Here is a 25,938-nt window from a genome sequence, read left to right as displayed (position 1 = left end):
CATTCGTCACCATAATGAAGCGTGTCTGTCCTTCTCAATGATGCCATCAAAAACTTTTCTTGAGCATGAATGAAATAATGTCTCATATTTATTGATATTAAATGACACTCGGGTAAAAGAACACATTAAATCCTCACAACACACACGTAAGTTCATGACTCCCAGAGTTTGTGTCGATGATGTAGGTGAAAGGTGGTGTGGGCGGGTCTCGGAGCAGGTCGTGGGCGGGGTAAAGGGATGTGGTTGCCTGGCAACAGTGGAGTCTCTCTGAGCAGCTTGTCAAGATTGTAGAACGGCTGTAATCCTGGCGCCTCTAGTGGCTGAGAGGAGAACTGCACACAGAAACAAGTGACAGCTTGTCAAAAAACAAGAATGATTTCATTATTTATTCACTTTCATGTAATGTCAAACCTGTATGAGTTTCTTTATTCATCAGAACACAAAAGAAGATATTTTGAAGAATGTTGACCATCGAACAACACAGAACCCCCTTGACTTCCATGAAACCACACAGACATTTCTCAAAAGATCTTCTTTTGTGATCCACTATAGAAAGAAGAGTCACGTACAGACTTTCAAACACTTGACGGTACTCCACCTTTAAGATTTACAAACAAACTGGACCACATGAACCAGCTTTACACTGCCTGCTTCACATGACATACTAACATACTGCAGAAATCAGACACACTATCGACAGCAGTTTCTTTTGATATCGGAGTCACACATGACCTTTCCAACACAATAACGTCATACGTGAAGTCATGGATGTGCTACATGGAGGCACTGCGAGACAGAGCAAGCCATGCATTTATGTTTAAGAAGTATTTCGTTTTTTTGTTGTCTTGGAAATTGACCAATGGTTTTGCTAGACAACACCCTTATTCATCAACTAGAGCCTGTTGAAGCTGAGATGAAACTGAAATTTGGATCTTAACTAACAGGCCCCCTTTGAAGGTCATTATATGGTGAAGAACCCTGAAAAAGCTTTCCTCAAAAGCCTCAATTTGTTTTCCACAGAAGAAATAAACACACAGACAGCTTGCATGACACATGTGTGTGAATGAATTAGCATGAATGAATTTTAAAGTGAAATACCCCTTCAAAGAACACCTTTGGTGAAAATCTGTTTTTTCATGTTGTTGGTATGTTTTAATGTGCTTTAAGACGAACCATGTGCAAACTAGTGGTGGGCATAGATTAATTGTTTTAATCTAGATTAATCTAGATTAATTTTGGAATTAATCTAGATTAATCTAGATTAAAATGGCTCATTTGAATTCTGCCGAAGGCATTCAGAATATGTGTGCTACCCAAATAATGACTAAAAGTAAGTCTTTGAGAACGGGTTTCTCAAGCCAGGTGGCGCATTAGACCAGGGGCTCATCTCCTGTTTCCAAAATGCATCACAAACTGCTTGAGAAAGCTGTTCTACTATGATAATTGGTGATGAAAATTAAATTATGTTCAATAAGATGAACTTGTGTTTACTTCCGCATTAGCTAAGGGATGATTTCCATTTAGGTGGTACTTGAGACTGGAAGAGCTCCTACAGTACATTTACATTTAGTCATTTAGCAGACGCTTTTATCCAAAGCGACTTACAAAGAGTGAGGGAGCAACAAGCGATATGTCATACAGGAGCCATAATACATTAGATCTCAATACAAAGTTACTGGTTTCAACTAAAGCTAGACCGCTACCTGTTGAGAGAAAGTGTTTTTTTTAAACCAATTCCGCATTGCACAAGGTGCAAACAACCTTAGTCTTGTCGATGTTTCTATTGGGAAGCTTCTTAAAAATGAATATTCCCTGAAGCAAACCCGGCGGCTTCATAGCTGCATCCATGTTAGCACGTCACGTTTGATGCGGTAATTTCACAGTAACGTTATGTTGTGTTCAGACCAAACGCGAATGGCGCCTCAAGCGCGAGTGATTTATATGTTAATGAAAAGAGCCAATAGACCTACTTGCTGCGCGAATCGCGCGAATGAAGCCCTGGTTATGAGATGATGAGGCTGCGCTAAGGACGCGAATGAAGCCCTGGTCATGAGATGATGAGGCGCCTTCTGCTTCCGCGAATGACGCGAATCACGCGAGTTGAAAAATCTCGTTCTCGCCCCGTACAGTGCAGTTAAGCTGGTATACATCCGCGCTAAAATATCAAGGTGAAAGTCATCATAGCTTGCGTAGTATAGACCCAGCTCCCAACCCAACTTTGAGAATAGATTAACGGCGACATTTTTTTTATCGCGCGATAAAAGTCTCACTGCGTTAACGGCGCCCACCACTAGTGCAAACCCATCATTTTAAACCATTGCTGAGTATTTTCTTCATAAAACTGAGTTAACCAAAGACAATTGAAAAAATGCGCTTTGAAACGGCCTGTTAATGACATCATAAACTTGTAACCAATCACTTAGCAAATGAAGCCATAAATATGCAAAGATGGCTCCGCTTGTTAAGCCCGACGTCACGCACCACTATATATGGAAGGTCATATACCGTTTCCGTGTCCAACAGTCAATAATATGCTTTAGATAAACATCTAAAATGCTAATATACGCTCATAGTGAGCTATATTGGAATACCGCGATCCTAACCTTAATCTTCATGACTAAATCCCACATGTCCAGTCAGTGATTTCTTTTTCATAATTAATTCAAATATTGATGTCAGAGATTCTGTGAGCCTGGTGACTGTAGTGTATACTTTGAGTTAATACATGTTTGGCTTAAAAATGCAATATGAGTAAACAGTGCTCATAACCAGCTGTTTAAGCTGTAGCCCCCCTTGAAATGAATAGATGCTTGGACCCAGAAAGGTATTCCTTAAATCACCACTTAACAACCGAATAAGGGATCAAATTATCAACCAAATGAATTAAAATAAATGATAAACCTCTACGCTACTGTAACACGCATCACATAGAACAATCAAAACTTGCTATAAGAAATATTCAAAGTATTTCTTGTTTTATGTACACATGTAAGCACATCACTGGCCTGAAGCCCACAGAAATCCATTCAGTCTGTGATTCTGTCACACAGAACAATTGATTGTTGGACACATACAGACGGATGTCTTTATTGTGCTGTGTTTTATCCGCATTGAGCTAAAAATACCACACATCACGTCCGAATGCCTGTTCTCATAACCAGCAGCTACTGGCTTTGATCAATATGGTCATTGTTTTGAAATGAACGAGAGGATGTGATTTACTGCATTTGTGCATTTAATTGTCAAGCCAAATAGAAACCAGCATAATCAAAGAATTCAGTGATGTTATCTATTCACCACACTGGACATGGAGAGCTGGGATGTAGTTTTCCAGTATATAGTTTTTAGTATTATTCATCAGCTCATCTGTGATTCAAACATTTAGTAAACGCTTTTGTCCAAAGAGACTTCCAAGAATGAGGAAATAATGAAGCAAGACCACATCATGAACCACATGAGGGTGAATAACTGATGAGAATTCTTTAAAGGGATAAATTCTGTCATCCTTTCCTCACCCTTCGAGTTGTTCCAAATCTGTATGAATGTCTTTGTTATGATGAATACAAAGAAAGATATTTAGACGAATGCTTGTAACCAAACAGTTCTTGCCCCCATAGTAGGAAAAATACACAAAAGTGTCCCAGAACTACCTACTGTCCTACATTCTTCAAAATATCTTCTTTTGTGTACAACAGAAGAAAGAACATATGAAGAGCTCTTTTCCAAAACGCATTAAATGCCAAATTTGAAAAAAATGGGTTTATCATGCCATTTTGCTGTGTACTAAACCTAGTCACTGCTCCATCAATGTTTCATGACAAAGCGCTATATTTTCTTGTTTAAAATGTTCTGCAAGATGCAGTTTCTGTTTTTAACCTAAATGCGACCAATCGACCAATCAGAATTCGCTCGTTAATGGTATTTGTATGCGTGTTATTTTTAAATTTGTTGTTTGTGGTGGAAAATATTGAAACATGAAATTGAAAATATTTATTTTATTTTGTTACTATTTATTTTATTTGGCTGTTATTTATTTCATGCAGTTGCATTTATTTGATTCATATGAATTTAATAATCTATCCCTGATGTCATATGTTTCATGTTCTCTTGTTTGTTTGTTTTTAAAAATAAATAAACCAACAAAAAAAAGGATGGATGAAAAAAGGATGGATTTGTAGTGTTTTGAAAAAATAAAAAATAAACTTTGATTTTATAATCGTAATCGACAATATTGTTATTTCATTTAACAATCATTGTTTAACATGTTCAGACTTGAGCCAACAGACCATTTTAACAGGGTAAATTGAATATTTACAAAATGTGTGGGTCTAGGTAAAAAAATGTAATTTTCATGAAAACTATTAAAATGGATTTATAGCGTTTTGGAAAAGAGCTCTTCATTTCACCTACTACGGGACTCAATGGGGTCGAAGAGCTGTTTGGTTATGACCATTCTTCCTAATATCTGATATATAATATCTGTTCATCAGTACAAAGAAATTTAAACAGATTCAGAACAACTCAAAGGTGAGGAAATAATGACAGAATTTTCATTTTTGGGTGAAGTGTCAAAGACGGAAGTGACCCTTTAAAGCATGGGTGTCCAAAGTCAGTCCTGGAGGGCCTTTGTCCTGCAAAGTTTAGCTTCAATCCTAATCAAACACACCTGAACAGATAATCAAGGTCTCACAAAGCAGACTAGAAACTTCCAAACTGGTGTGTTGAGCCAAGTTGGAGCTAAACTCTGCAGGACACAGGCCCTCCAGGACCGACATTGGACACCCCTGCTTTAAAGCCTCCAGTCCCGTAGTAATGATGAAACACTTCAGGTTCCTTTCAGATGTATAATCATTATAAACATGATTATATGAGACAGACACTGACCTTAGTGGTTTGGGAGCTGGTGGGCGGGGCCAGTGTTGCCCTATCCCGTAACGCATGGCTGATGAGCTGCTCGTGTGATAGGCTGACACTGACTAAAGCCCGATACAGGTGCTGAGAGGGTGGGAAGTTTAGTGCTGTAAGAAGTGAAGAACAGGGAGTTACGTGTACTGTTGTGTGTTTTGTTTGTATTATGTTGTGTTGTGTTGTGATGTCTGACCGTCTGTTGCTCTGGTGCTGATGTGGTTCTTTGTGAGGGAGGAGCTTTGTAATTTCTCCTTAAGCGCTTTCTCACGGTCAAACACCTGCTCCTCTATTTCACGAAGCTCCGCCCTCAGCGCAAGGGTTGTGTTCAGCTCCGCCCCCTCTGTCAGCTGTCCATCACTCACTACAGATGGTCCACCTGTCACGTGACCTCGCCCTGGACCTGATTGGTGACCTGAAGAATAAACACACGACACTCATTGAAGCGGAGGTAACATGCTATGTCATGCATTCTGACTTCTTCACACCGCTAAACGTGCTGTCCTCTCAAGCTTAACATCAACAACTTGTCAAAAAATGTTTGAAGATATGACGTAGTATATCTGTGCTTGATTCACTCAGTCAGGGTTCGTACAGGTTTCGGAAAGTTTTTTTCGAACATGGATTCCCGTTTCGTAACAAGAGTTCTTAGTCCATTTTGGACGGTTCATTCAGCGATAGAAAGAGTGAACCTAAATCGATCAAACTAGAGACTCTTTGAAGATACCACGTGTGCAATACTCAAGATTAATATGAGATTGCCAGAAGCTGTGTGTGTGACCTCATCTTTAATCTTTTCACAATCAAATGACTCATCTTTGTAGCTGTTCCTGTGTTAGTTTTGGTGTTCCTGCCACTGAACTAATAGAGCACTGATTGCGTGAGCAATGCAAAGGTTGTGTGTTTGATTTACCGTTGGTCTCTTCGTTTTGAGGATTTCCAGTTGCTGATTGGTTGTTTCTGGGTTCTGGGATCACCGTGACGACCACTGGATCAGACTCTGAGTGAGCGCTGCGCTGGGAACTTACATTGAAACGCACCTGAAACACACAGATAAGAAAGACGTCGAGTTCTTAATAGAAACAACTGAGCTGTGGACTGTGGAGGGCGAGTCGTGTTCTTATCTTGTGTTTGAATGCCGTAATATGCTTTGTTTAAGTAAAGCAAATGTCATATGATCCAACGCATTTAAGTGAAGAGATCAAACTGGACCAACATCAGTTAGAGATTAACTTTTCTATTAGATTTGGACAGATAAACATTCTTCAAGCTTTAGGAATGATGTTTGTCAGGATGAAACCTGTCGATGGCGTCTGTCTGCGGGTCGCTCAGGGGTGAGAGTGACAGACAGGTCCAAATCAGAGCAGAGCAGGTCTGTGGTCTGAACCGGTGTGATCCGGAAGGGTTCTGGAGCGGTCCGCACACACGGTTCTCCTGACACGGACATCTTTCCTCTGTCAATCACAGACATCATTCTTGTGCATTAATCAGAACAGTTGCAACATCCATAGAAAGATGCATTTTAATATATTAAAAACATATAAAAGGAAGGAATAAATTAGAAGAGATGCGTTTTAAATGACTATTCCTGACGTCACACAACACATAATGTGTGTAACACTAACAGCACATCACATTTAATGTGAATGATGCTGACAGAAGACACAAAAAAAGAATTTGTTTTTTTCGGACGCCCATCTCACATAGAAAGTAGAAGTATACGTTATTACTTACTATAGTAAACTATAAAATAGAATATTACAGTAATCACAACACGTGCATGCATTGTATACTGTAGTATTCTGTGAATCGTTGTAAACAACGTTTAAAAACACAGTCAAAAAGTATTTGTAATATTATTATTTGTACTACAGCTTGCTTTAGTAAATATCAAAGTATACTAACGTAACTTATTTGTCAACATGGGAACAAGCAAATACACAAAGTGGATTTTGAAGTCAGTAAACATGATTATATGACACTAAATCAAGACAAAACCTGCTACTGAAGGTCGCTTGAAACGGACCGTTAAACTCGTCGACAATATGACGTCAGCGGTTTGGTCAAAAAGACACGTCCCTTGAAGATAAACACGAGAGAAAATATTTAAACTAAAATCTATTATAAAAAGTATAAAGATATTTTAAACTCCCTCCACGGATGCCGCGCGCACATACACTTCCGGGTGCAGGGTGGCATCATCGCGCATGCGCAGCAAAAGCATTCCTCACAAGACCTACAGTGGACATGACAACCCGTACAATACGATGAAGTGATTACAGAAAACCACATAACAGTGTAGTATGAATACAACAGTTGAGAATTATACTTCTATTATTCATTTTTTGTGTTATAAATAAAAATTTGTTTTTAAATGTTTAAATAAACTAAATATGAAGAGACTGACTTTAAATACAAGACGCACCCAATTACATTAGACGCGAAGTTGTCATCAGAATACAACACAACAATTGTAGAAGAAGTTATTTATTAGAGCAGTCATATTTGTGTTACAGATGACCAAACAGACACTAAAGTATTGTGTAATCATAGTGTGTAACAGTCTTTCAAATGAGAAGTGGTGATCTAAGAGTAACCATAGCAACATGAAACTACCACAAGCACGCACACTCACTCACACACACACACAGATAGAGTAAGCAATAAATAGGCAGTGTCTAGGACATCTTGAAACATGGTTTAGTTATCTTCTACTCTTCTAACAGTCATTACTGGAGTTAAGGCACTTTTATTTATTTCCTAATAAAAATGAACCATGGCTTTACTACAGTAGCTTTAGTTTAACTCTGGTTCATGTAGTAAAGCTGTGCTTACGCAAATGATAACACACGGTTAATACACTTTTACTATAATAAAACCATGATTTTCAACACTGCACACACAAGCATTCTCCCTTTTTCCTCTGATCAAACTACATATCCCAGAATGCACTGGGGTTGAGTTCAGTCTCTGTCCTTGAGGGCTCTCAGGATGTAGTTTTCTCTCTCGAGCTCAGCGTTTCTCTCTGACAGCTCTTTAATCTGCTCCCTCAGAATCTCCACCTCCTCTCGTACCGCCAACATCAGGTGAGACTTCACCAGGTCCTGCAAACACACACACACACATTAAAAACAGGAGGAAATAATATAACAGCAGTGTGTCTGTCTCGCACACATATGCACCAACACATACACATAGGGACGCACAACTGCACGTGCACACACATAGGAACGCACACACAAACACACACAGGCACGCACACACATACACACACTCACATAGGCATGCCCACAGACACATATGCACGCACACACACATATGCACTCACATACACACATGCACACACACTCTCTCTCTCTCTCTCTCTCTCTCACCATGGCTTGTTCTATCTTGTTATCGATGGCGATCATGCTGGTGTTTGTTCCGCTGCAATGAGGAAACAGAAGAACTTTTATACAAATAGAGTTTTGTGTCACACTGAAATCCTCACACATTTATCATTCATATCATAACAGAAAACATTCATCAGCGTCTGCCTGTGCAGAAGTCTTCAGAGCAGCTCAAGCTCCTCCAAGCGCTCGTCAGGGTGTTGCTATCTGGCTACTAAAGTTCTGAGTGACGGATTCTTTGTGTTTTCCGTCAGTCATCATTCACTAACAGTGCAGGACGAGTCACCTTCTGAGAGAAAGAAGGACTCAGAAGAAGCTGACTTGATTTTAATCTGAATGTGGCCGGCAACATACGGTTCCCATGACAACAACCCTGACTACACAACCACAAATACACTGACTCACACATACAGCACTGTACTGTACGCATCAAGTCTGGCACCAGGAGTTTTATCAACGTTACCTGTGAAAGAAAAGCAGAAGTGACAGAAGGGTGGAGTCAGAGGGGCGGAGTCTTTGTTTACGGGCTCCTCCTCTCTGATCAGTGACACAGAATGGGCCGGACCTACAAGAGGGGGCGCTTCTTACAGCAGACAGGTGTGTTTGAGACAGCGGCATATCCACGACTGCCTGCTTCTCAGCGGTGATGCTGTGGGCGGAGCCTGCGGGGGCCTGTGGAGGAGACGGGGGCATGGTTTCTGAAGGGCATTGTGATGTTCTGGCTCTGTTGGATTGTGGGATGGATGTTCTGCCAGCTGTGGTGCCGTCTCCGCGTTTGTTTCTGAGACATGCATGTGGGCGGTGCTTGCTGCTGATTGGCTCTTTGGTTTCTGTGGATACAGCTAAGCGGAAAGCCCTCGGATGGTAATCCACCTTCCCTGTCGGCCAAGATTCACGGAATCTCTGAAGTCTAGCGTTTGTTCTCCGCAAGACGTGTGCGGCCTCTTGCTCTGCAGGGGGGTGTGGCTCAGAATCTGCTGGAGGTGGGCTGGGATGATGAGCGGGTGGAGTGGGCGGGGCAGAGGCGAGGGCTGTGTGAAGTGATGGAGGAAGGGACACGGGACGAGGCTGTTTTTTACTCTCAAAAATAGAGACCAGCTTTCTCACGCTGACAAACATGGTGCTGAGAAGGAAAGTCACGTACACACGTCAAACAACCACAAACATGTGAGGTGTGTCACGTGACGATCACTTCCTGTGACCTCCTTTAGGACAAGCCAATGAAAAACAAGAAATCACAAGCACCCAGAAACTCAGTCAGAGAGAGAGAGTCAAGTCTACACAGACATTCCAACCTGTCATCACATGTTCATCATCTTTATGGGTGGTGAGGAAGCTTCTCTGAAACTAGTTTGTCAAGATACAAGTGATTTAATATTTACAGTCAAACTTTGAATGAATGTAGTTGTCAAGACTAAAACATTCTAACAAACAGTGATGTTTAACTACATTAAAGTTCGTCACTTCATTTATCCATCAGGTACTTGAAGCTTAATCATGATTTGCACAATTTCACATAAAATATCACTTTGATTTCACTTTACTTCAAAAGACATAAAGATAAATTAGCGGCAAAAGCAATAGATGTTATTTACAGTATGTTTAAATAGCTATTTTCTTTGGATTAAGTAGAAATAGTAGTTAGATGCTATTGATAATTATAAAAAGTGTCAGATAACATTACAATTTGCACTATTTGCACGTGTTGTTGTGTTATAAACATTATGCAATAATAAAAAAATTAATAAAGTGTTAATCATTGTATTTAAAAAAAAAATGATGGCAACTTATGGAGATATTAAAGCCTTACCCCTAACCTTACCAAAACCTAAATGTTATGAATAATAATGAATTTTAAGATTAAATTTGATTGAAAATAGGTAAAAAAGGGTTTTGGGCGAAGTGGATTAGATGGATTAGAACCTTAGTCTCCAGTGCTGAAATTATACAGACTTTACACTTTACGCAGCTGGAGTCGCCATTTTTGAAAAGGCGTCGTTCTTACACTTTCCCTATTCCAATCACACACTGGTGGGTGGAGCTAGTGCAAATAGTCTCGGACAACAAGGCGGGCTATTTGTTCTCAGTGTAAATAGACACTCTGTAAAGATAAGAATATAATAAAGTATGTAAAGTAACAAAGTTACTGTAACATAAAGTAACCTGAAATACTATGTTTTAAACAGAGATGCGACAGAGAGTCAAACGTTATGACTGCAGTTTCAAATGATAGAATAATAAGATTATGACTGACTCAAACATAAATATCTGATTTTTAAGATAAGATACATAAACAACATATACAGTCAATAGATACACCTCAGTTTATACCTGACAAACATAAAACAGCAGAAATGAATCAGAGAATCATGATGCACACATGTGAATCAAATGAAATGAATCAAACTTCAGATTTAGTGAGAGAGAGAGAGAGAGAGAGAGAGAGAGAGAGAGAGGTGTATATGTGATGTCATGATGTATGTACGCTTCAGATGAGTGCGCTTCTGTTAGTTGTGTCGCCAACACTGAACCTGCGGGTCAGAATAATCCATCACCACATCTCCATCTCCTCAGAACGCTTGAGCTGTAATCCATCAATCCCAGCCACATTCCTTCACAAACATTCATGAGATTCATCTGAGGAAAAAGTCCACCTGTCTGACCAGAACCTCCATCCTCATGTCACTGGTGTTCGTCAAACACTGCATGTGTGTGTCTCGTGACACGTATGTAAATGCACACACACACACACACACTGTGTTTCCTGACACTAAACTCTTTGATTCAGTCCTCACCCACTCTTCATCTCAGCCAATCACATCACAGGCTGTGATTCTCGGCCCGCGCACACGCTTCCCAGCATTCCACACGACACCCACCATCTCACATCACAGATAAATACACAAAACATTAATCACAAACTATCTGCCCTCAGCAGTATCTGAGGTTAATGTGAGTGCATCAAAATGATAGCGGCTAAAAATCAGTTTCCCTGCGTCGCTAATCACCTACTTCCATACTATCTAGTAGGCAAAAATGAAAAGACTTAGAGAAACAAGCCAGGACTCATTGGAAGTCGAGTCGATGCAACCCCTACGTCTGGAGCTAGGGCCCCCGGTACCCGGAAAGATCGAAAAATTGAAGCTCCGGTACCTGGTGGCCAAGCCCACAGAAGACCAGGCTCCGGCCGAATGTATCTCCGGCTCCCGGGGTCAACACGGGTCAGTATAGCATGGGTTTTGCCAAAAAAATATTCTTAAGAGTGGATAAGTAACAACTGATCAAGCTCCATCTCCAGAAGAAGTATTACATTTTTAAATCGCCTTTCTTAAATGATGCGTTTAGGATTGTTAGCGGCTGTTGTTCACATGTTCACAGTTTAACCCGAGTTAAAACCACCCGGTCCAAAGACAGGTGTTGTGTCGTAACGTTAGTGGTAAAACGCATGGCACCCATAGGTCCAGAAGACTAGTGACCGATATCATTTCTGTAAAACTTATTCATTACAACGAAAGAAAGTTATAGCAGTGTCCTTCTCTGTGAGTTCAGTGTTTTCTCGTATGTCATAAGTGCGACAATAATAAGAGCAGATAGAAACAGAGATTTGTAAGACAATGAGGTTACGCAGAAATTGCTACTCACAACATAATATCACCTGCTTGCTGATCTTTACATACCTCTCTGTCATATACAAGTACTCTGAATGCATGTTTATGCCTACATCCGTGTTTATGTCTGTTAGTAATATGCACACACATGATAAATCAATGACCAACATTTCATACAGCAATTGTTTTTCTATCTATGTTTTTGTCTTTTCCATTTAATTCATATTTATTATTTTCGCAGTAAGGATATGGTTTTGGTTGGATAGGGCATTACAGACATAATTGCGCTTTCCGCCATATTGCTTGTCTTGATGTCATCCAAAGCACATGTGTAAACGCTACCTCCTATTTTGCATACAGGGAGGGGAGCAGAAGCATAATGGTCATGTTCAACATCTTGTAATGAAAGATATGTGGTGTATTTTGAGCTGAAACTTTACAGCGACATTCTGGGGACACCACTGACTATTTTTACATTGCAGAAAACACCTGGGATTGCGGCCCTTTAATCATGTAGACACATTACATCTAAAACAAACAAACCATAATATTAGTTTTAGCCGTGTCATGTGACCCCATTAATATTATATATGATGTTGCTAATGAACATTATTGGTGCATTATTGTGTTTTAGATTTCTGAGGTTGTTCATTTTATGTTGTTGGGCTGTTTTAATCTACATAAACGTGTCATATTCTCTAAAATAAAATATAATTTTTCTGGCTCTGTATTCAAGTCAGAAGTCAGAAACGTCTCTTCTGTGTCCCACAGCTGTCGCCACACAACATATGCAGCAGGTGATGCAATGAGGAAATCCTCTTTGAGGCTAGACCGTCTCATTTCGGTTGGCTTCTTGGACTTTTGAGGCTGCGTGCTTTGAAGAACACGTCCTCGTTTTTAAGTCAGTGACCTTAGAAGGTTGCGGCCTTCAAATTGGGACACAGCTCGTATGTTATTTTGGATGATGTTACCCATAACCCTTTGAGCAACAGAAGGTGACATTGCGACGTATCTCTGTCCCTCCCTGTCAAACAATATTCACATACTCATTCTGTATTATCAGAGTTTATCTTACACTCATTCACACACAATCACACAACTGTGCGTTTGGTAATGATGTGAAATAACAGAAAACTGCTATCATCTTTAGTCACAGTGAATTTACAGAAATGTGATATCGACCTGTTTCTCTCCCTGAGACGATTCATAAACAGAACTCATCTACAGTAAACTTGACTTTACATCTAATGGATGAATCAAATATATTGGCATTCGTTTCTACAAACGTCCTTCAAACATTTAAGCAGAGGGTTCTAGATCAGTTTTTATGAAAGATCAGATTTAAGAAACACTTCAGTGTTTGAGCGGTTGTGTAAATACATTTTTTATCAGCAGTGAGTGTTGACTGAAGAATCAGATATCACACAATACACACAACTCAACTCATAAAATAACACACAGTGTGCACACGTGTGTTGTTAGTGTAACGTGACTCATGAACCCTCAGGAGTGTGATACAACACAGTTTCAAAACTTAAGAAATCTAACACACTTTCATATACGTGCACACACACGCACACACAGACTCTCTCTCACACACACACACACACACACACACACACACACATGTATGTTTTATTATCTCCGTGGGATATATGATCTCATAGGCAGCGTAATGAGTTGTGTACTGTACAAACTGTATATTTTATCCCCTACCCCTAAAGATCAAACATTTGAATTTTTTTATTTTTAAATATTAAAAAAAAAAAAATTGTTCTGTACCATTTATAAGCTTTTGTACCCCTGGGGACCTCCATTTTTGTCCCAGTGACATGAGTCCCCATGAGTCGGTGTGCATTCAGGTTTAGGTCCCCACTAACATATAAAAACCAAGTCCATGCACGCGCACACACACACACACACACACACACACAGACTCTCTCTCTCACACACAATAGGGCCTCTATTCCAGCACTGATAGAGCTAGAACATATAAACATTTGAACCACAAACACACTTAACACAAGTGTGTAGATGTGAATGTTTTGCCAGCGTAAGAGTGCGGTCTTGTGCATACTTCACACAGTCTTGTGTAACTGTACGCAGGCAAAAGCTCTTTCTGGAGCTTAAACTTTCCTGTGTGAACACAACTGTACAAAAAACACACAAGACTACAGCTGGTGTAAACAGCACCAAACAAATGTGTGTCAGCCAATCTGATTTCTGACTACTGGACACTGAAACACTGAACAGAGAGAAGTGTTTGTGTTCAGGTGTCTGACTCGAGAAAACTCACATGTAATGCTTGTGTGTGTGTGTGTGTGCGTGTGTGTGTGTGTGTGTGTGTGTGTGTGCGTGTGTGAGAGGTATTTCCTCCAGACTTGTGATAATAAACACAAGCGTGTAAAAACTGATGATGAGGAGCTGAAGAAAACAGCAGCAGCTTCTTACAGTCGACTTTAAAAATACATCTGCACTCAACTCACAGTCTAAACATAGAACTGCAGTGAGACAGAGAGACAGAACGAGAGAGAAACACAGGCTGAGAGAGAGAGCAATAACACACACACAGGTGTGAAACGGTCATCATTAGTCTCGTCTCACCTGTCATCTCCCACAAGCTCAAACGCTCGATCCATGCCGAACATGGACTGTGCAAGGGCGAGGGTGGATGGCGTATGGATGGGCGTCAGGCCCGAGTGGAACGGGCTGTCACGACACAGGTAGGGGCCGGGTGATGCCGGCTGAGAGCGAGTTGTCCGGAGCTGAAAGGAGAAAACAAACATCTGTCACGTGTGTCACCTGTGAGACTTCAGTTTGTGTGGGGGTCCAGAGTTTAATACTTGAAATGTTTATTTGCGGTGTCAGAAAGACGTCGCTACATTAGTTTACAATAATTTATCTGCAGTATTATGTTTCAAACAGAGAGTCAAACGTTACAGTTTTTATGGAATAATACTAAAAGAAATGAAATGTAGTGTTCTTGATGTTTCATGTGAGTACTATTAAATCTGCAAATCTACATGATTGGAGATTCGATTTCCATTTGAGATGGAGTTACAGTTACGCAGATGAGGCGCGAGTGGTTTTACCTTGCCAGAGGCGTCCACATCCAGGCGCAGCGGTGCGGGGATGTTCCGTGCGCGAGGCGTGTTCTGCACATGCGGCGGGGTGACCGGCAGGGTGTCATGGGTTGCGTAGAGTCGTGTTGGTGAGGGCGGGCCGCTATGGGCGGTTTCTGTCCTGCACTGGACCAGTAGGTGGGTGGTGCCCTGTGAGTGTACAATGTGACCCGCTTGCAACCCCCGCAACCCCAGTGGCTTCAGCACGGCTCCGCCCACCGCTCCCTCGGCACCGCCCAGCCCCACCGTTTCCAAGGACTCCAGGGAATGGGCGTGCCTCATGCTGTCGATCACACGCCGTAGCCCTCGTTCCTCCACCTCCCTCTCCATTACATCCACGCACGTCCAACGTCCACGTTTGTACGGCTCGCCCGGGCCCTGGTCCAATCGCACCACGCGGAACCTCGAGGCCCCGCCCGCATCCAACGAGTTCTGTTTCCGGGCATTGAGGGGCGTGGTCGGCTGACTGAAGCTTTGTTGCGTCTGGAGAGCAGGGATTTGGCGCAGGGAGGGGCCATTGGCCACGATTTGAGTGGGTGATGAGGTCTGGCTTCTGTGGGCGGTGGAAGTGGGAGTGGCTTTTTGAGGGCTCAGGATTTCTGCAGGTCCTTTAGGTGAAAGGTTCTCGGAAGAACCCTGATTATAGTCTGACGTCACGCTGGTTATTTGAAAACCGCTCCTTTTCTTTCCTCCGCTCATCGTGGACGGAGCGCGGCTGCGTCTGTTCAAGTGCTTCTGTCTGTGTGACGTTACGCCCGGACGCCCCAATTCATTAGGATTTCAGCAGAGACAGAGAAATCTGTGAGAGAAACACAGCAGAAATGAGACTCAGAAAGAGAGAATCATAGAATCACCTTCAGGTGAACACACGGTTATGTAAGAAAAAACATTTAAAATTCCAAAATAAAATCAGATGATATATTAATGTCATCGTATCTGGCTGCAGTCAGTGTGCTTGTGCAATGGCTGGAAATCACTACAAGACTTTTAAAGAGTACGTAACATGAGATCATGTAAATGACATTTCATGCCGTGTGTAATGTTGTTGTGTATGAAAGTAAGCAGTCTGCCCGGTTGTAAAGCCGAGGGTGAATGGATAATAAAGTTATTGGCTCGGAAAAAAGGGAGTCGACTCTGAATCACGCAAACGAGTCGTCCCTCGTCTGATTCATTAACCGCTGTGGATTTACATCACTACATATAGTCCCCGCCTACGTTTAGCTAGGACTGCCTGCGAAAACTTCACTCTTCTCCCCCAAACACTGTCACTCGTGAGCCTCAGTCACGTTAGACCAATCACAGTAGACTAGACCATCTGACCAATCACATCAGACTATGCTAGCGGAAAGGAGGGGATTAGACAGATGTTTTTTGACAAATCATTTGAGAGTCAGTCAAGAAGTAATGTAAGAATAACTGCATATTATTACAACATAATAGTGTTTTTACACCTTCTTTGTACATAAACTTGTTGTTGGACACTCCATAAACCAAAGAAGAACCTTAAAAATCCCTAGTTATGTACTCTTTAAAATCTAGTCATCAAACACTTGCAGACATTTTTTAAGTTTCAGATAGAAACACACAAACTGATCAAATCTGCAGACTGGCACAGACTTTCTGCAACAAGTCCAGACTGAAAATCTCAGCAAAAGTCTTGTAGTGTATTTTAGCCTTAAATCTCCTTTTGAGAACACATCTGACCTCACGAGACGTGTCTAAATGAACTCCTGCAACTGAACGTCTCAGTATATTGTGTGATTATTTAGGGTGTGCAGGACGAATTAGGCTACTATTAAAACAAAAAGTTCAGTTTAAGTTCTGCTACCGTCTGTGTAAAATCCTGAATGAAGTCAAGACTCGAGGCACTATCAGAATGTCTGAGATTACCGTCCTGGTTTCATTCAGATCAAAACTGGATTCATATTCAATCTGAGATTAAAACTGTTTTAAGCAGACCAGTAAAAATGTATGTTGAAGCATTAACTACAGTTAGCTGTCACAGATAAAAAGACTATCGCGTTTTTACGCTAGCATTTCAGTGTACGACTGCGTTTACTTCACTAATAAAATGACTCTATGAGGTAACACTACACAACACTATAGTATACATTCACAGTGTAGTGATCACAATGTTTTCATGTTAGATTTGGGTTCACTGGGTCCATGCAAACACACCCGAAAATCGTGTCGTCGTGTCCAGCATCACGATTCTCACGCCGCTGCGATGACGTCACGGTCGCGCAGCGGACGCGCGCCTCTCTATCACCTCAAGCAAATACCCGCATGGGTGCGCGCAGAAAGACACGCGTTGCGCAACACTTTGAATCTAAACCTAACATTAACACCCGCATCACACTCATCAGGGCTGTTATGTCTCCAACGAACAGTGAAACAACAGATTTATGGATCCGGATTGAAATGTTAAGCGGGTCCAGAGTCCGAATCCAACGAAAGTCAAGATGACTTAGTCAGAGATTAGTGAACTTTAACACACACAGACACAGTGCAGGTCACGTCCACACCCAGAACCACCGGAGGAGGCGAGAATACTCCTGAAAAGTAAGTTTAAGAAATCCGGGAGTGATGTGATTGGCAGTGAACGGTCTGTTTATTCTCCAGATGATAGATCGGAATCAGTTTGCTTCAAGTCCAGCACGCGCAACTCTCTCCACCCCAATAATGTGCAAATCAGATAATGTCTTCAGAAAACTCTCAGTTCCCGAAACATCAGTTCAGCTCATCTCTGAAGACGCACCGGATCGGATCCCTTGAGGTGTTTCTCAACGGATTTACAGTAAAGTGACAACTATCAACTCAGATGTAAAGATTATTTCTCTTCAGCGAAACTGTTGACAACTTTCCATCACCCGGAAGTTCCGCCTCCGCTCTACGTCCCGATTCTACTATGGTCAAGGACTCGTGAATATTAATGAGGAGGCGTGGCTGTACGGGCAGCGAGATCTTGTTATTATTCATGAGACTGACGACCAAGTCTGACATTTCACGTCAATGAAAACATGAACTAAACACGAGAGCAGTAAACTCTTTAAAATAACAAACAATATTCGAACTGGGTAAGAATTTAAACTAAAATATCTTCAGCGAGCAAGACTGAAACATTTGATTCTACAACACGTGTTCACACTGCCTCCTATCGACCGTTTTTCAAACATGAACCTAAAGAAAATCACTGCAGTATACTTTATTATTTTACTAAAATAATAGATACTACAAAATTCGGGTATATATTAAAGTGTATTAATTAGTTTATTACACTACAGTTTACTATACAGTTCAAGTATACTGCGGTATTTTTAATGTGGGACTATTACTCATATTAAAGTCCCAGTGAAAGAAAAAAATGTCAAATATTGTTCTTTCATGAAATATTGCAGCGTTATCAATGTGGGTCATTTTCTTTGTAAGATCTGAAAATTGCACATACACCCTGAAATGTTCTATCCATCTCAAATGACGTACATAAGACGGCTTGGGCGGAGCATTCCTTTACTCCTCCCCTTCAACCGTCTGTTTCATTTCCTGTTTTTCAACATCCAGTCAATTCGCAGTGAACAATGTCACGCCCACTAAATTATCCTTTGAAAATCCTTTTCACATTTTGAAATGTGTCAAAATACGGAAGAAAAACGCTCGCGACTTTAAATGCAAAAGAAAATGTCACACAAACAATAACAAATTTTCAGTTTATTGTTCTATTCTGATAAATACATCTCTGGACACAGATTTATATCATATAGCGTTATAGCCTATATGATGAGTTGGGTGTGTTTCTAAAGTAGGTTTTTAATTATAGATACCAGTCCAAGGTAAATACATCAATGAAATCCTATTACAGCTGATCATCATTCAGAGGTACAGAACCCCTGCAAAGCCAAATGCATTAAAACAAACATTATTAAACCTGTTAAGACCACATTTCAAAATAAATCTGACTGAAAATAAAAAGATTTCATAGGAATGACATCTGACTGTGAAAGTTACTCGTTGTTAAACGGAGTTTAGTGTTGCACACTTCAGTAGTATAACCTCAGATCCTGTACAGATTATTCAATAAATAATCAATAAAACAAACACACACTGTTCAGATGAATTTGAGTTGTTTGTCTTCTGGAATGCCGTAGTGTTTTTTATTTTCCTCAAACAGCTGCATCAGACCCTGAACAAACAAAAACAAATACTCAAACGTGTTATATATAGTGATGATTGACATCTGACATAACTGTTTGATCATTACACTGCTTCACTCACCTCCATATAAAGAGTGTGAAGAGTGTCAATGTCCTCTTTACTGGGACAGGAATTCTGAACTACAGGGATGGGACGTCCAACTACAGAGAGAGTGAGTGAGACAGAGAGAGAGAGTTGAGAGACAAATGTAAAAAGTTAAAACAATTCATGTAAATTTTTCTGATTAATCGTCTGCCATCACTCAACAAGCACAAACATCCAGAATAGAGATTTCTGAAGTGATTTGTGTTTCATGATGATGTGTGTGTGACTGCACAGAAGTGAGTGTGTGTCTCCTGTGTGTTTTTATTTGTGTGAGTGAGTGTTTGCGTGTGTGAGTGAATGTGTGTTTGTTTGTTTGCTAATTTTTGTGTGTGTGTCAGTTAATGTGTGTTTTTCTATGTTTGTAAGAGTTTGTGCGTGTGGGAGTGAATTTGTGGTTATTTATGTTTGAGATAGTGTCTCTCCTGAGTGTGTGAGTGTGTTCACCTATGAGTGTGTGTGTGCCTGTGAAAGTGTGTGCGTGTGTTTTTAAGTGTGTATGCTTGTAAGTGAGTGTGTGTGTGTGTACGTACCCACGGTTTGTATGGGTTTCCTGTATGGAAGAAGACCAAAACTGTACTGGAAAACACCTCTAGCGTGAAAGAGAGGTAAGGCCACGCCCATGGTCCTCTGGAGGCGGTCCTGTAGGCGTCTTAGCGTGGAGCCAGCGGGATTCTCCATCTGATCAAAGAGCTCGTTCTCTCCAAATGAGAACACAGGAACCAACCACGCTCTAAAAGCACAACAGGAGTCTGACATGTTTATTGTCCATAACAATGATTTAGTGACAATCACATAATCTTACAGTGACAGATGATGTTTGGTAGATCGTAGGATCTGAATCTCTGCTGGACAGTTTCATCCATCAGTTTTGACGTATGAACAAGTCGGAACAACACTACGGTTTCATTCTGGATCAATAACAAGCTTGTAGAATCTCTCAGATGTATCGTAGTGCATGTGGTTGAATTATATAAAGGATGAAGGAGTGAGGTCATACCCGTGTTTGAGAGCCAGTTTGATGAAGCCTTTCCTCTGCTGCAGCTGAAGAGTTACGGCTCCGGGCCGCGCGTCCAGAGATTCCGGAGCGCCGCCCACCGCCACCACCGCCGTGTGACCCCCGCCCGGACGACTCAACAGGTAACTGGCACTGGCTTTCTCACTTGACACCAACCCTGTCGGACAGACAGAAGGTCAAGGGGCAAGCACTGACATCACACACAATAGAAAAAAACTAACAATGAACAAGAGAGTCAATGTATTGATTTATTTATGACGGATTCTTTTTAAAGAAAAAACTTCATTCTGCTGGGGTCAGTTGTGGTCTAGTGGTTAGAGAGTTCGACTCGTAATCAGAAGGTCGCTGGTTTAATTCTAAGTGCCACCAGGAAATGACTGAAGTTGAGCAAGGCACATTACCCCTGTCTGCTCTGCAGTGATAGCTGCCAACTGCACCCTACTTGTAAGTCGCTTTGGATAAAAGCATCTGCCAAATGAATAAATGTAAATGTGATCACCACACCTCTGGTCAATGACACTGTGTGTGTGTGTGTGTGTGTGTGTGTGTGTGTGTGTGTGTGTGTGTGTGTGTTCATGTTGTGTAATTGGACATTGCGAAATTGTGGTGTGCAAATGTCTGAATTAGAACCAAGTAGGTAACACTGTCTCTAAAGAAAAATATAGAAAGAAAAGTGGAACTTTGTTTAGTGTGTGAAGAGGAAACATATTAGATTTCAACAGTGTTTAGACCTTTAACACCAAACGTGGAACAGCTGACCTGTACATCTACTCTAACTTTCTTTTGAAAACATCCAGACAGAATTGTCTTCACGAGTGTCTTAACTACTGCACATTGCCTCAAGAATCATGAAGGTGTGCCACAGTTCTGATCTGATTATGTAGACATCAGTGGTGGAAAGTAACAAATTACAAATGCTCAAATTACTGTAATTGAGCCATTTTTTTAAAGTAGTTTAAAAAAAAGTGTACTTTTACTTGAGTACATATTTAGTGCTGTATCGGTACTTTTACTGCGCTATTTTTCCTCACATTGTTGCCGCTAATTTACGTTTAATTTTCATGTGATTGGCTAAGGAGAATAATCAGTCCCGTCATGTGACCCGGTCCTCTCAAATCTACAGCCACTGATGGAGAGAGTTGCGTCATCTCCATGACTCCAATAGAACAGTTTTTTCATAGTTTCAATAGTTCCCAGAAGTTACTAGTAACTCATGGAGCTGCGACTAAACAGACCAACTGAGGTGAACTTCTAACCCATTTAAAGACAAAACCATTTACTGAATAAAAAAAGCATTTAAAGAGAAAACAGAATTTCCTGAAACTATCTGAAGGCTCCATGAATCACGTGACGCTCCAGTGCTTTAGAATTCCGCTGGCAGAACTCTCTCTCTCAATGGTGAGTATCAAATGGCGGTTTTGCACGCTTGAAAGTCAATATGGGAAAGGGACATAATATGAAGGCTCGTCCGAGATATGGAGAAATATTGAATTCATCCATACGGCTATAACATGAGATAATTGTCCATCTTTCTCCAAAGTCTGTACATCAAGTGCTCTGACCTTATAAGTGAGTATGGAACATATGCCATTGAAGCAGTTTCCCAAACTGTGCATTAACAGTTAAAATGTTGTATATAACATTCCGTTTATAGCACAGTTTGATCGACTCGCTTAAATATGACGTCATTACATCGAAAGTAGCAGCAGGGATTACTTTTATGTTGCCTGAACTTGCCTCTGTCTGTATTTTGAACTTGTAAAGACATGAACCATGAAACACCATGGATCAAAATTCCAGGTTAAAAAAAAGTATTGTTCTACCCAAGAAATAGCTTTGCTGTAGCTCAGTGGTTAGAGCATTGTGTTAACAACGCAAGGTTGTGGTTTCGATTGTGGATTGCACATACCTATGTATAAATGTATAGAATAATACAATGTAAGTCGCTTTGGATAAAAGCATCTGCCAAATGTCTAAATGTAAATGTAAATAATGTCACATACGTCTTGGATGTCTTGAGGAGGAGTAATTGCTCATCCAGTTGTATCCAGTTATATTCTTTATCAGTAAGGTAAAGATGTGTTAGGTGAAAAGTAGCTATTTTCTATATAAATCTCCAAATTTGATTTATAATAATTCTTCTTAATTCATTAAATAACACCACCTAAAAGTAACAAGTAACTAGAACTCAGAGTAGTTTTTGAGAAGAGTAATTTTTACTTTTTTAACACCAGTATTTTTACTTGTAATTACTTGAGTACAATTTCAGCAATGTAACAGTACTTGTACTTAAGTACACATTTCCAGTTCTCTTTCCACGTCTGGGAGACATAAGGACCCTGCTGACAGAAACTTTAGTGGTCTCGTCACTGAAGGATTTCTTAATTTAAAGGGGTTCTGCAGTCATCTAGAATCTGTCTGTTTGTACATGATTAGGAAATCAGTATTGATATTTTTGACTTCTACATGTTTGTGTTTTGTGTTACTGGGACACACCTCCACACATGATGTAATCTCTGAAGAACGGAACTCTGAACCAGAAGGGAAGCATGAGCAGATACGGCGTGAGGCCAGGGAACATCTGCGAGAATCCGGACGCTTCCGTGCAGAAGTTGCCAAATCCCCCCGCCACCAGCACGCCGTGAGGATGAAAGCCAAACAGATAATTATGACACGGATCCAAATCCACAGTTTTGATCAGCTAAAGAGACACAAGAGAAGAAGAAATGAGTCTTCATGAAGCATGTTAAGACACCACTGTCTGAGAAAATGCTGAAATTCTCACTGTGATGGGGAAATAATCTCTGAAATACGTCCACACGCTCCAACTTCTGACCCAATGTGACCTCCGACCTCCACATAAGGGCGTGTCTCTGTCCAGGTACAGCCAACCAGCATACAGCACTCCCACAATCCACCAATCACTGAGGCACAAGAGGACAAACGCAGCCAGGCAAACCTGAGCTGAGACAGAGAGACACAGGTTAGAGTTCTCTGTGCATCAGACACACACTGGAACCACTTCAACTGTGACCCACATCGCTCACACAGTGAACCTGAGCGGGTAAATCTCTGCATTAACCCCGTACCAGCTGAAAACATGTCATAACGCCAGCACAGAGACAGACGGAGAGACCGAAGTCACATGACAACAGATCAATGCTCAATGTACAATCAATGATTTCAAAGGACCAGCAAATATATAGACACCCATTCATACACCGTTTATCTGCTTTTAAAATTATGATTTTCGATTCATTCTGTGAACTACTAATGATACTTTAATTTGAACAAATTTTAAATAAAAACTCTTGTTTCGTCGTCAAGTTCAGATAAACTTTTAAGCAATACAACAGTCATATTTCTACATGTACTTAGGAATAGTAAAAAAGTATTTTTTGATGTGATAACCTGGATTTTTCTCACAGACATGCAGTCAGTCTTTCACGTTGCTGTTGGATGACTTTGTCACTCCTGAGGTTTAATTCGTCGAAATTCAACAGACACTGGACTGAAATCACCACAATACATCTAAATGCTGATTTGAAATGAACATTTGCAATGATCTCTTCGTTTTTTCCGCTGCTGTATATTTGGGTGCTTTCAAAAGGGCAACAGGGTTGACAGTTATTCAACAAACACTTCACACTACACGTGTATTATATGAGACGCGAAACCTTCTACATATGTGCACCTGTCAATAATCACTTGTTTGCGACGGAGCAACAGGGCTGACATGCTAAGAACAAACAAGAGTAGATGAAGAGTTTGGTTCCAAAATGAGATAACTCCGTTTTTAAAAATCTCATTTTGGAAGCAAACTCTTCATTTACAAGTGATGGTGAAGCGTGGTGACGGTAACCAGGTTGACACTCACCCAGAGCCAAGAAGCTGAAGACCCACTGCACAACTGCAGCTGTCTGCAGACGCCTGCGCAGAGGAACATGCAGAGGTGCAAACTCTATCTTCATCTCAGCACACACACACACACTCAATCACTCACTCAGACACACTGTGACTATCACACAAACAACTCGGTGAAAGTCTTCTGTCAACTTTCAGAAGTGTTGAACGTCTCCGTCTCTTCACATGAACTGTGTTTCTCTCATTCGTCAGCGGGTAAATATCGATGTAAGTCTTTAAACTTTTTCTCGCTTTAAAAACTCCTCCTGTTCGATCCGCGTGTCTCCGCCTGCTCACAATCACGGCTCGAAAACATTAGGTGACGTCAACGGCCCGGCCCTCCAGCTCTCGGCGAATGAGAACGCTCAGATGGAACACGGCTCTGCGCGTGCGCGCTGATGCATCGGCGGCAGAGGGCGCGCGCCATCAGAAAATGTCTGTTCGAAGATTAAAAAACAGGATGAATTATGTTATATATATCACAACTTTTTCTAGTTTTTTAGGCTTTACATAAACATTGCATGTTAAACATAAATCTGATCTATTTATTTATTAGTCATATTGATTGTTTTATGTTTTTTAGATAATAATAAAAGTGTTCTTTAGATCAAGTGGCAGAGCATTGCGCTAACAACACGAAGGTCGTTGGTTTGATTCCAGGAAACACACAAACTGATCAAATACATGAATGTACTGAACGGTATAATGTGTAAATGTAAATAAAGTTTTTTATTGACTTTTGTTCTGAATATTGTGCTGTTTCCTAATGATGTCAGAGGTGACCTGCAATCTTCACAAACTGTCTGTTGCTTAAATGGGGGAAAAGTCACACACACTGTGTCTGTCTCTTGTGTGGTCAACTATTTAACTTATTTTATGACATCTAAAGACTACATTAGGATGTTTAACACATTTGTTTATGTACGGGTCATTTGAATGTGCTTTATTCTTCACATTGTAACATTTTGTTTTTTACAGTTTTCTTGTATATACAGTTGCGTTGCTTTGATTTCACATGTAACAGTTTGCATTGTCAAACACCTAATCTAGAGTACGATTTCTCATTCACAAACTGTTAAATTGATTTATTGTGCTGTTAATAAAAGTGTCTGCTTGATCAAGCCCTTTGGTCATGTTGATCAAACAGTCTTACCCCAACTTACACTTTATGTGTTCAAATGTTATATCTGTCCAAAGTGTCTCCCTGCCTTTAACTTCTCAAAAATGTAGAAGTGCTGAAGATTTAAAGGATGTACAGATGAATCATTCTAGAATTGTTTTGTATTTTACATAGCATCAATGACATTAGACGGATCTGCAGTAAAAGTTAAATTGTGAATCTTGTCTCTTGCAGTCAATGACCATCAGTCACGTCCTGTTCTTTAATTAATTTATTCTTTTTATTACATCAGTGGTCTAAAACTGCGTCTGCTTCAGATTTTACTCTATATTTTATCCTAAGCACCTTTACACTTAGCACCTTATTTAATTTCACTTGAATGTTTTTACTTATTTTATGTGTCTTGTTATATGTTCGATGCTTTTGCAATATTGTAAGAACACGCAGTCATGCCAATAAAGTACCTTGAAAAAATTAAGAGAGATAGAGAGAGAGAATGAGAGAGAGAGAGAGAGAGGGAAGCAAGCAGGTTCAGCATCACCTGCGTGTGACAGACAGGCGGGCGGATGCAGAGACTCTG

At 40.6% G+C, this 25,938-nt stretch overlaps 3 protein-coding genes across 8 annotated transcripts; all 3 read right to left on the bottom strand.

Annotated features, from left to right (window-relative positions):
* Positions 1 to 70: 70 nt before the first annotated feature.
* Positions 71 to 7,147, bottom strand: ppp1r35 (protein phosphatase 1, regulatory subunit 35). 4 transcript variants are annotated; one of them, XM_056733847.1, is made up of 7 exons: positions 7,083 to 7,147; positions 6,932 to 6,984; positions 6,206 to 6,359; positions 5,819 to 5,945; positions 5,102 to 5,320; positions 4,885 to 5,018; positions 71 to 332 (listed from the first exon to the last, which is right to left on the bottom strand). In XM_056733847.1, the coding sequence occupies exons 3-7, from the start codon at positions 6,350 to 6,352 to the stop codon at positions 153 to 155; spliced, it is 807 nt and encodes a 268-aa protein (XP_056589825.1). In that variant the 5' UTR covers positions 6,353 to 6,359; positions 6,932 to 6,984; positions 7,083 to 7,147; the 3' UTR covers positions 71 to 152. The 4 variants fall into 4 exon arrangements, with proteins under 4 accessions (XP_056589825.1, XP_056589824.1, XP_056589823.1 ...); XM_056733846.1 differs by having other exon boundaries at positions 6,904 to 6,984; positions 7,083 to 7,127; XM_056733845.1 differs by having other exon boundaries at positions 6,904 to 7,120.
* A 229-nt stretch (positions 7,148 to 7,376) lies between these two features.
* On the bottom strand, positions 7,377 to 18,591 carry zgc:153012 (uncharacterized protein LOC777626 homolog). Of its 2 annotated transcripts, none has more exons than XM_056732785.1 (5): positions 17,203 to 18,591; positions 14,995 to 15,823; positions 14,507 to 14,667; positions 8,280 to 8,331; positions 7,377 to 8,009 (listed from the first exon to the last, which is right to left on the bottom strand). In XM_056732785.1, exons 2-5 carry the CDS (start codon positions 15,721 to 15,723, stop codon positions 7,869 to 7,871), a joined length of 1,083 nt encoding a protein of 360 aa, XP_056588763.1. In that variant the 5' UTR covers positions 15,724 to 15,823; positions 17,203 to 18,591; the 3' UTR covers positions 7,377 to 7,868. The 2 variants fall into 2 exon arrangements, with proteins under 2 accessions (XP_056588763.1, XP_056588764.1); XM_056732786.1 differs by having other exon boundaries at positions 17,524 to 18,591.
* A 126-nt stretch (positions 18,592 to 18,717) lies between these two features.
* mogat3a (monoacylglycerol O-acyltransferase 3a) lies at positions 18,718 to 24,551 on the bottom strand. 2 transcript variants are annotated; one of them, XM_056732788.1, is made up of 8 exons: positions 24,213 to 24,551; positions 23,121 to 23,299; positions 22,832 to 23,036; positions 20,318 to 20,492; positions 19,851 to 20,050; positions 19,297 to 19,376; positions 19,127 to 19,204; positions 18,718 to 18,911 (listed from the first exon to the last, which is right to left on the bottom strand). In XM_056732788.1, the coding sequence occupies exons 1-7, from the start codon at positions 24,304 to 24,306 to the stop codon at positions 19,130 to 19,132; spliced, it is 1,008 nt and encodes a 335-aa protein (XP_056588766.1). In that variant the 5' UTR covers positions 24,307 to 24,551; the 3' UTR covers positions 18,718 to 18,911; positions 19,127 to 19,129. The 2 variants fall into 2 exon arrangements, with proteins under 2 accessions (XP_056588766.1, XP_056588765.1); XM_056732787.1 differs by having other exon boundaries at positions 18,718 to 19,204.
* Between the last annotated feature and the right edge of the window lie 1,387 nt (positions 24,552 to 25,938).

Source organism: Triplophysa dalaica, chromosome 20 (assembly GCF_015846415.1).
Source record: "Triplophysa dalaica isolate WHDGS20190420 chromosome 20, ASM1584641v1, whole genome shotgun sequence".
NCBI classification, from domain to species: Eukaryota; Metazoa; Chordata; class Actinopteri; order Cypriniformes; family Nemacheilidae; genus Triplophysa; species Triplophysa dalaica.
The sequence above is the reverse complement of the archived record's forward strand: the minus strand, read 5'-3'. Positions and strand labels throughout refer to the sequence as shown.

What these genes read in the sequence shown, in the direction of transcription:
- zgc:153012 (XM_056732785.1), bottom strand. Translation starts at nt 15,723, where the DNA reads ATGAGCGGAGGAAAGAAAAGGAGCGGTTTTCAAATAACCAGCGTGACG. An exon ending in ATGTGGACGCCTCTGGCAAG is followed by an intron (nt 14,668 to 14,994) that starts GTAAAACCACTC and finishes TTCTCCTTTCAG; the next exon opens with CTCCGGACAACTCGCTCTCA. An exon ending in ACAAGATAGAACAAGCCATG is followed by an intron (nt 8,010 to 8,279) that starts GTGAGAGAGAGA and finishes GTGTGTTTGCAG; the next exon opens with GACCTGGTGAAGTCTCACCT.
- mogat3a (XM_056732787.1), bottom strand. Translation starts at nt 24,306, where the DNA reads ATGAAGATAGAGTTTGCACCTCTGCATGTTCCTCTGCGCAGGCGTCTG. An exon ending in CTTCAGCTTCTTGGCTCTGG is followed by an intron (nt 23,300 to 24,212) that starts GTGAGTGTCAAC and finishes TCTCTGTCTCAG; the next exon opens with CTCAGGTTTGCCTGGCTGCG. An exon ending in TTCACACTCTTTATATGGAG is followed by an intron (nt 19,205 to 19,296) that starts GTGAGTGAAGCA and finishes TTGTTTGTTCAG; the next exon opens with GGTCTGATGCAGCTGTTTGA.
- ppp1r35 (XM_056733847.1), bottom strand. Translation starts at nt 6,352, where the DNA reads ATGTCCGTGTCAGGAGAACCGTGTGTGCGGACCGCTCCAGAACCCTTC. An exon ending in CAGACAGACGCCATCGACAG is followed by an intron (nt 5,946 to 6,205) that starts GTTTCATCCTGA and finishes TGTGTGTTTCAG; the next exon opens with GTGCGTTTCAATGTAAGTTC. An exon ending in CCAGCTCCCAAACCACTAAG is followed by an intron (nt 333 to 4,884) that starts GTCAGTGTCTGT and finishes TTCTGTGTGCAG; the next exon opens with TTCTCCTCTCAGCCACTAGA.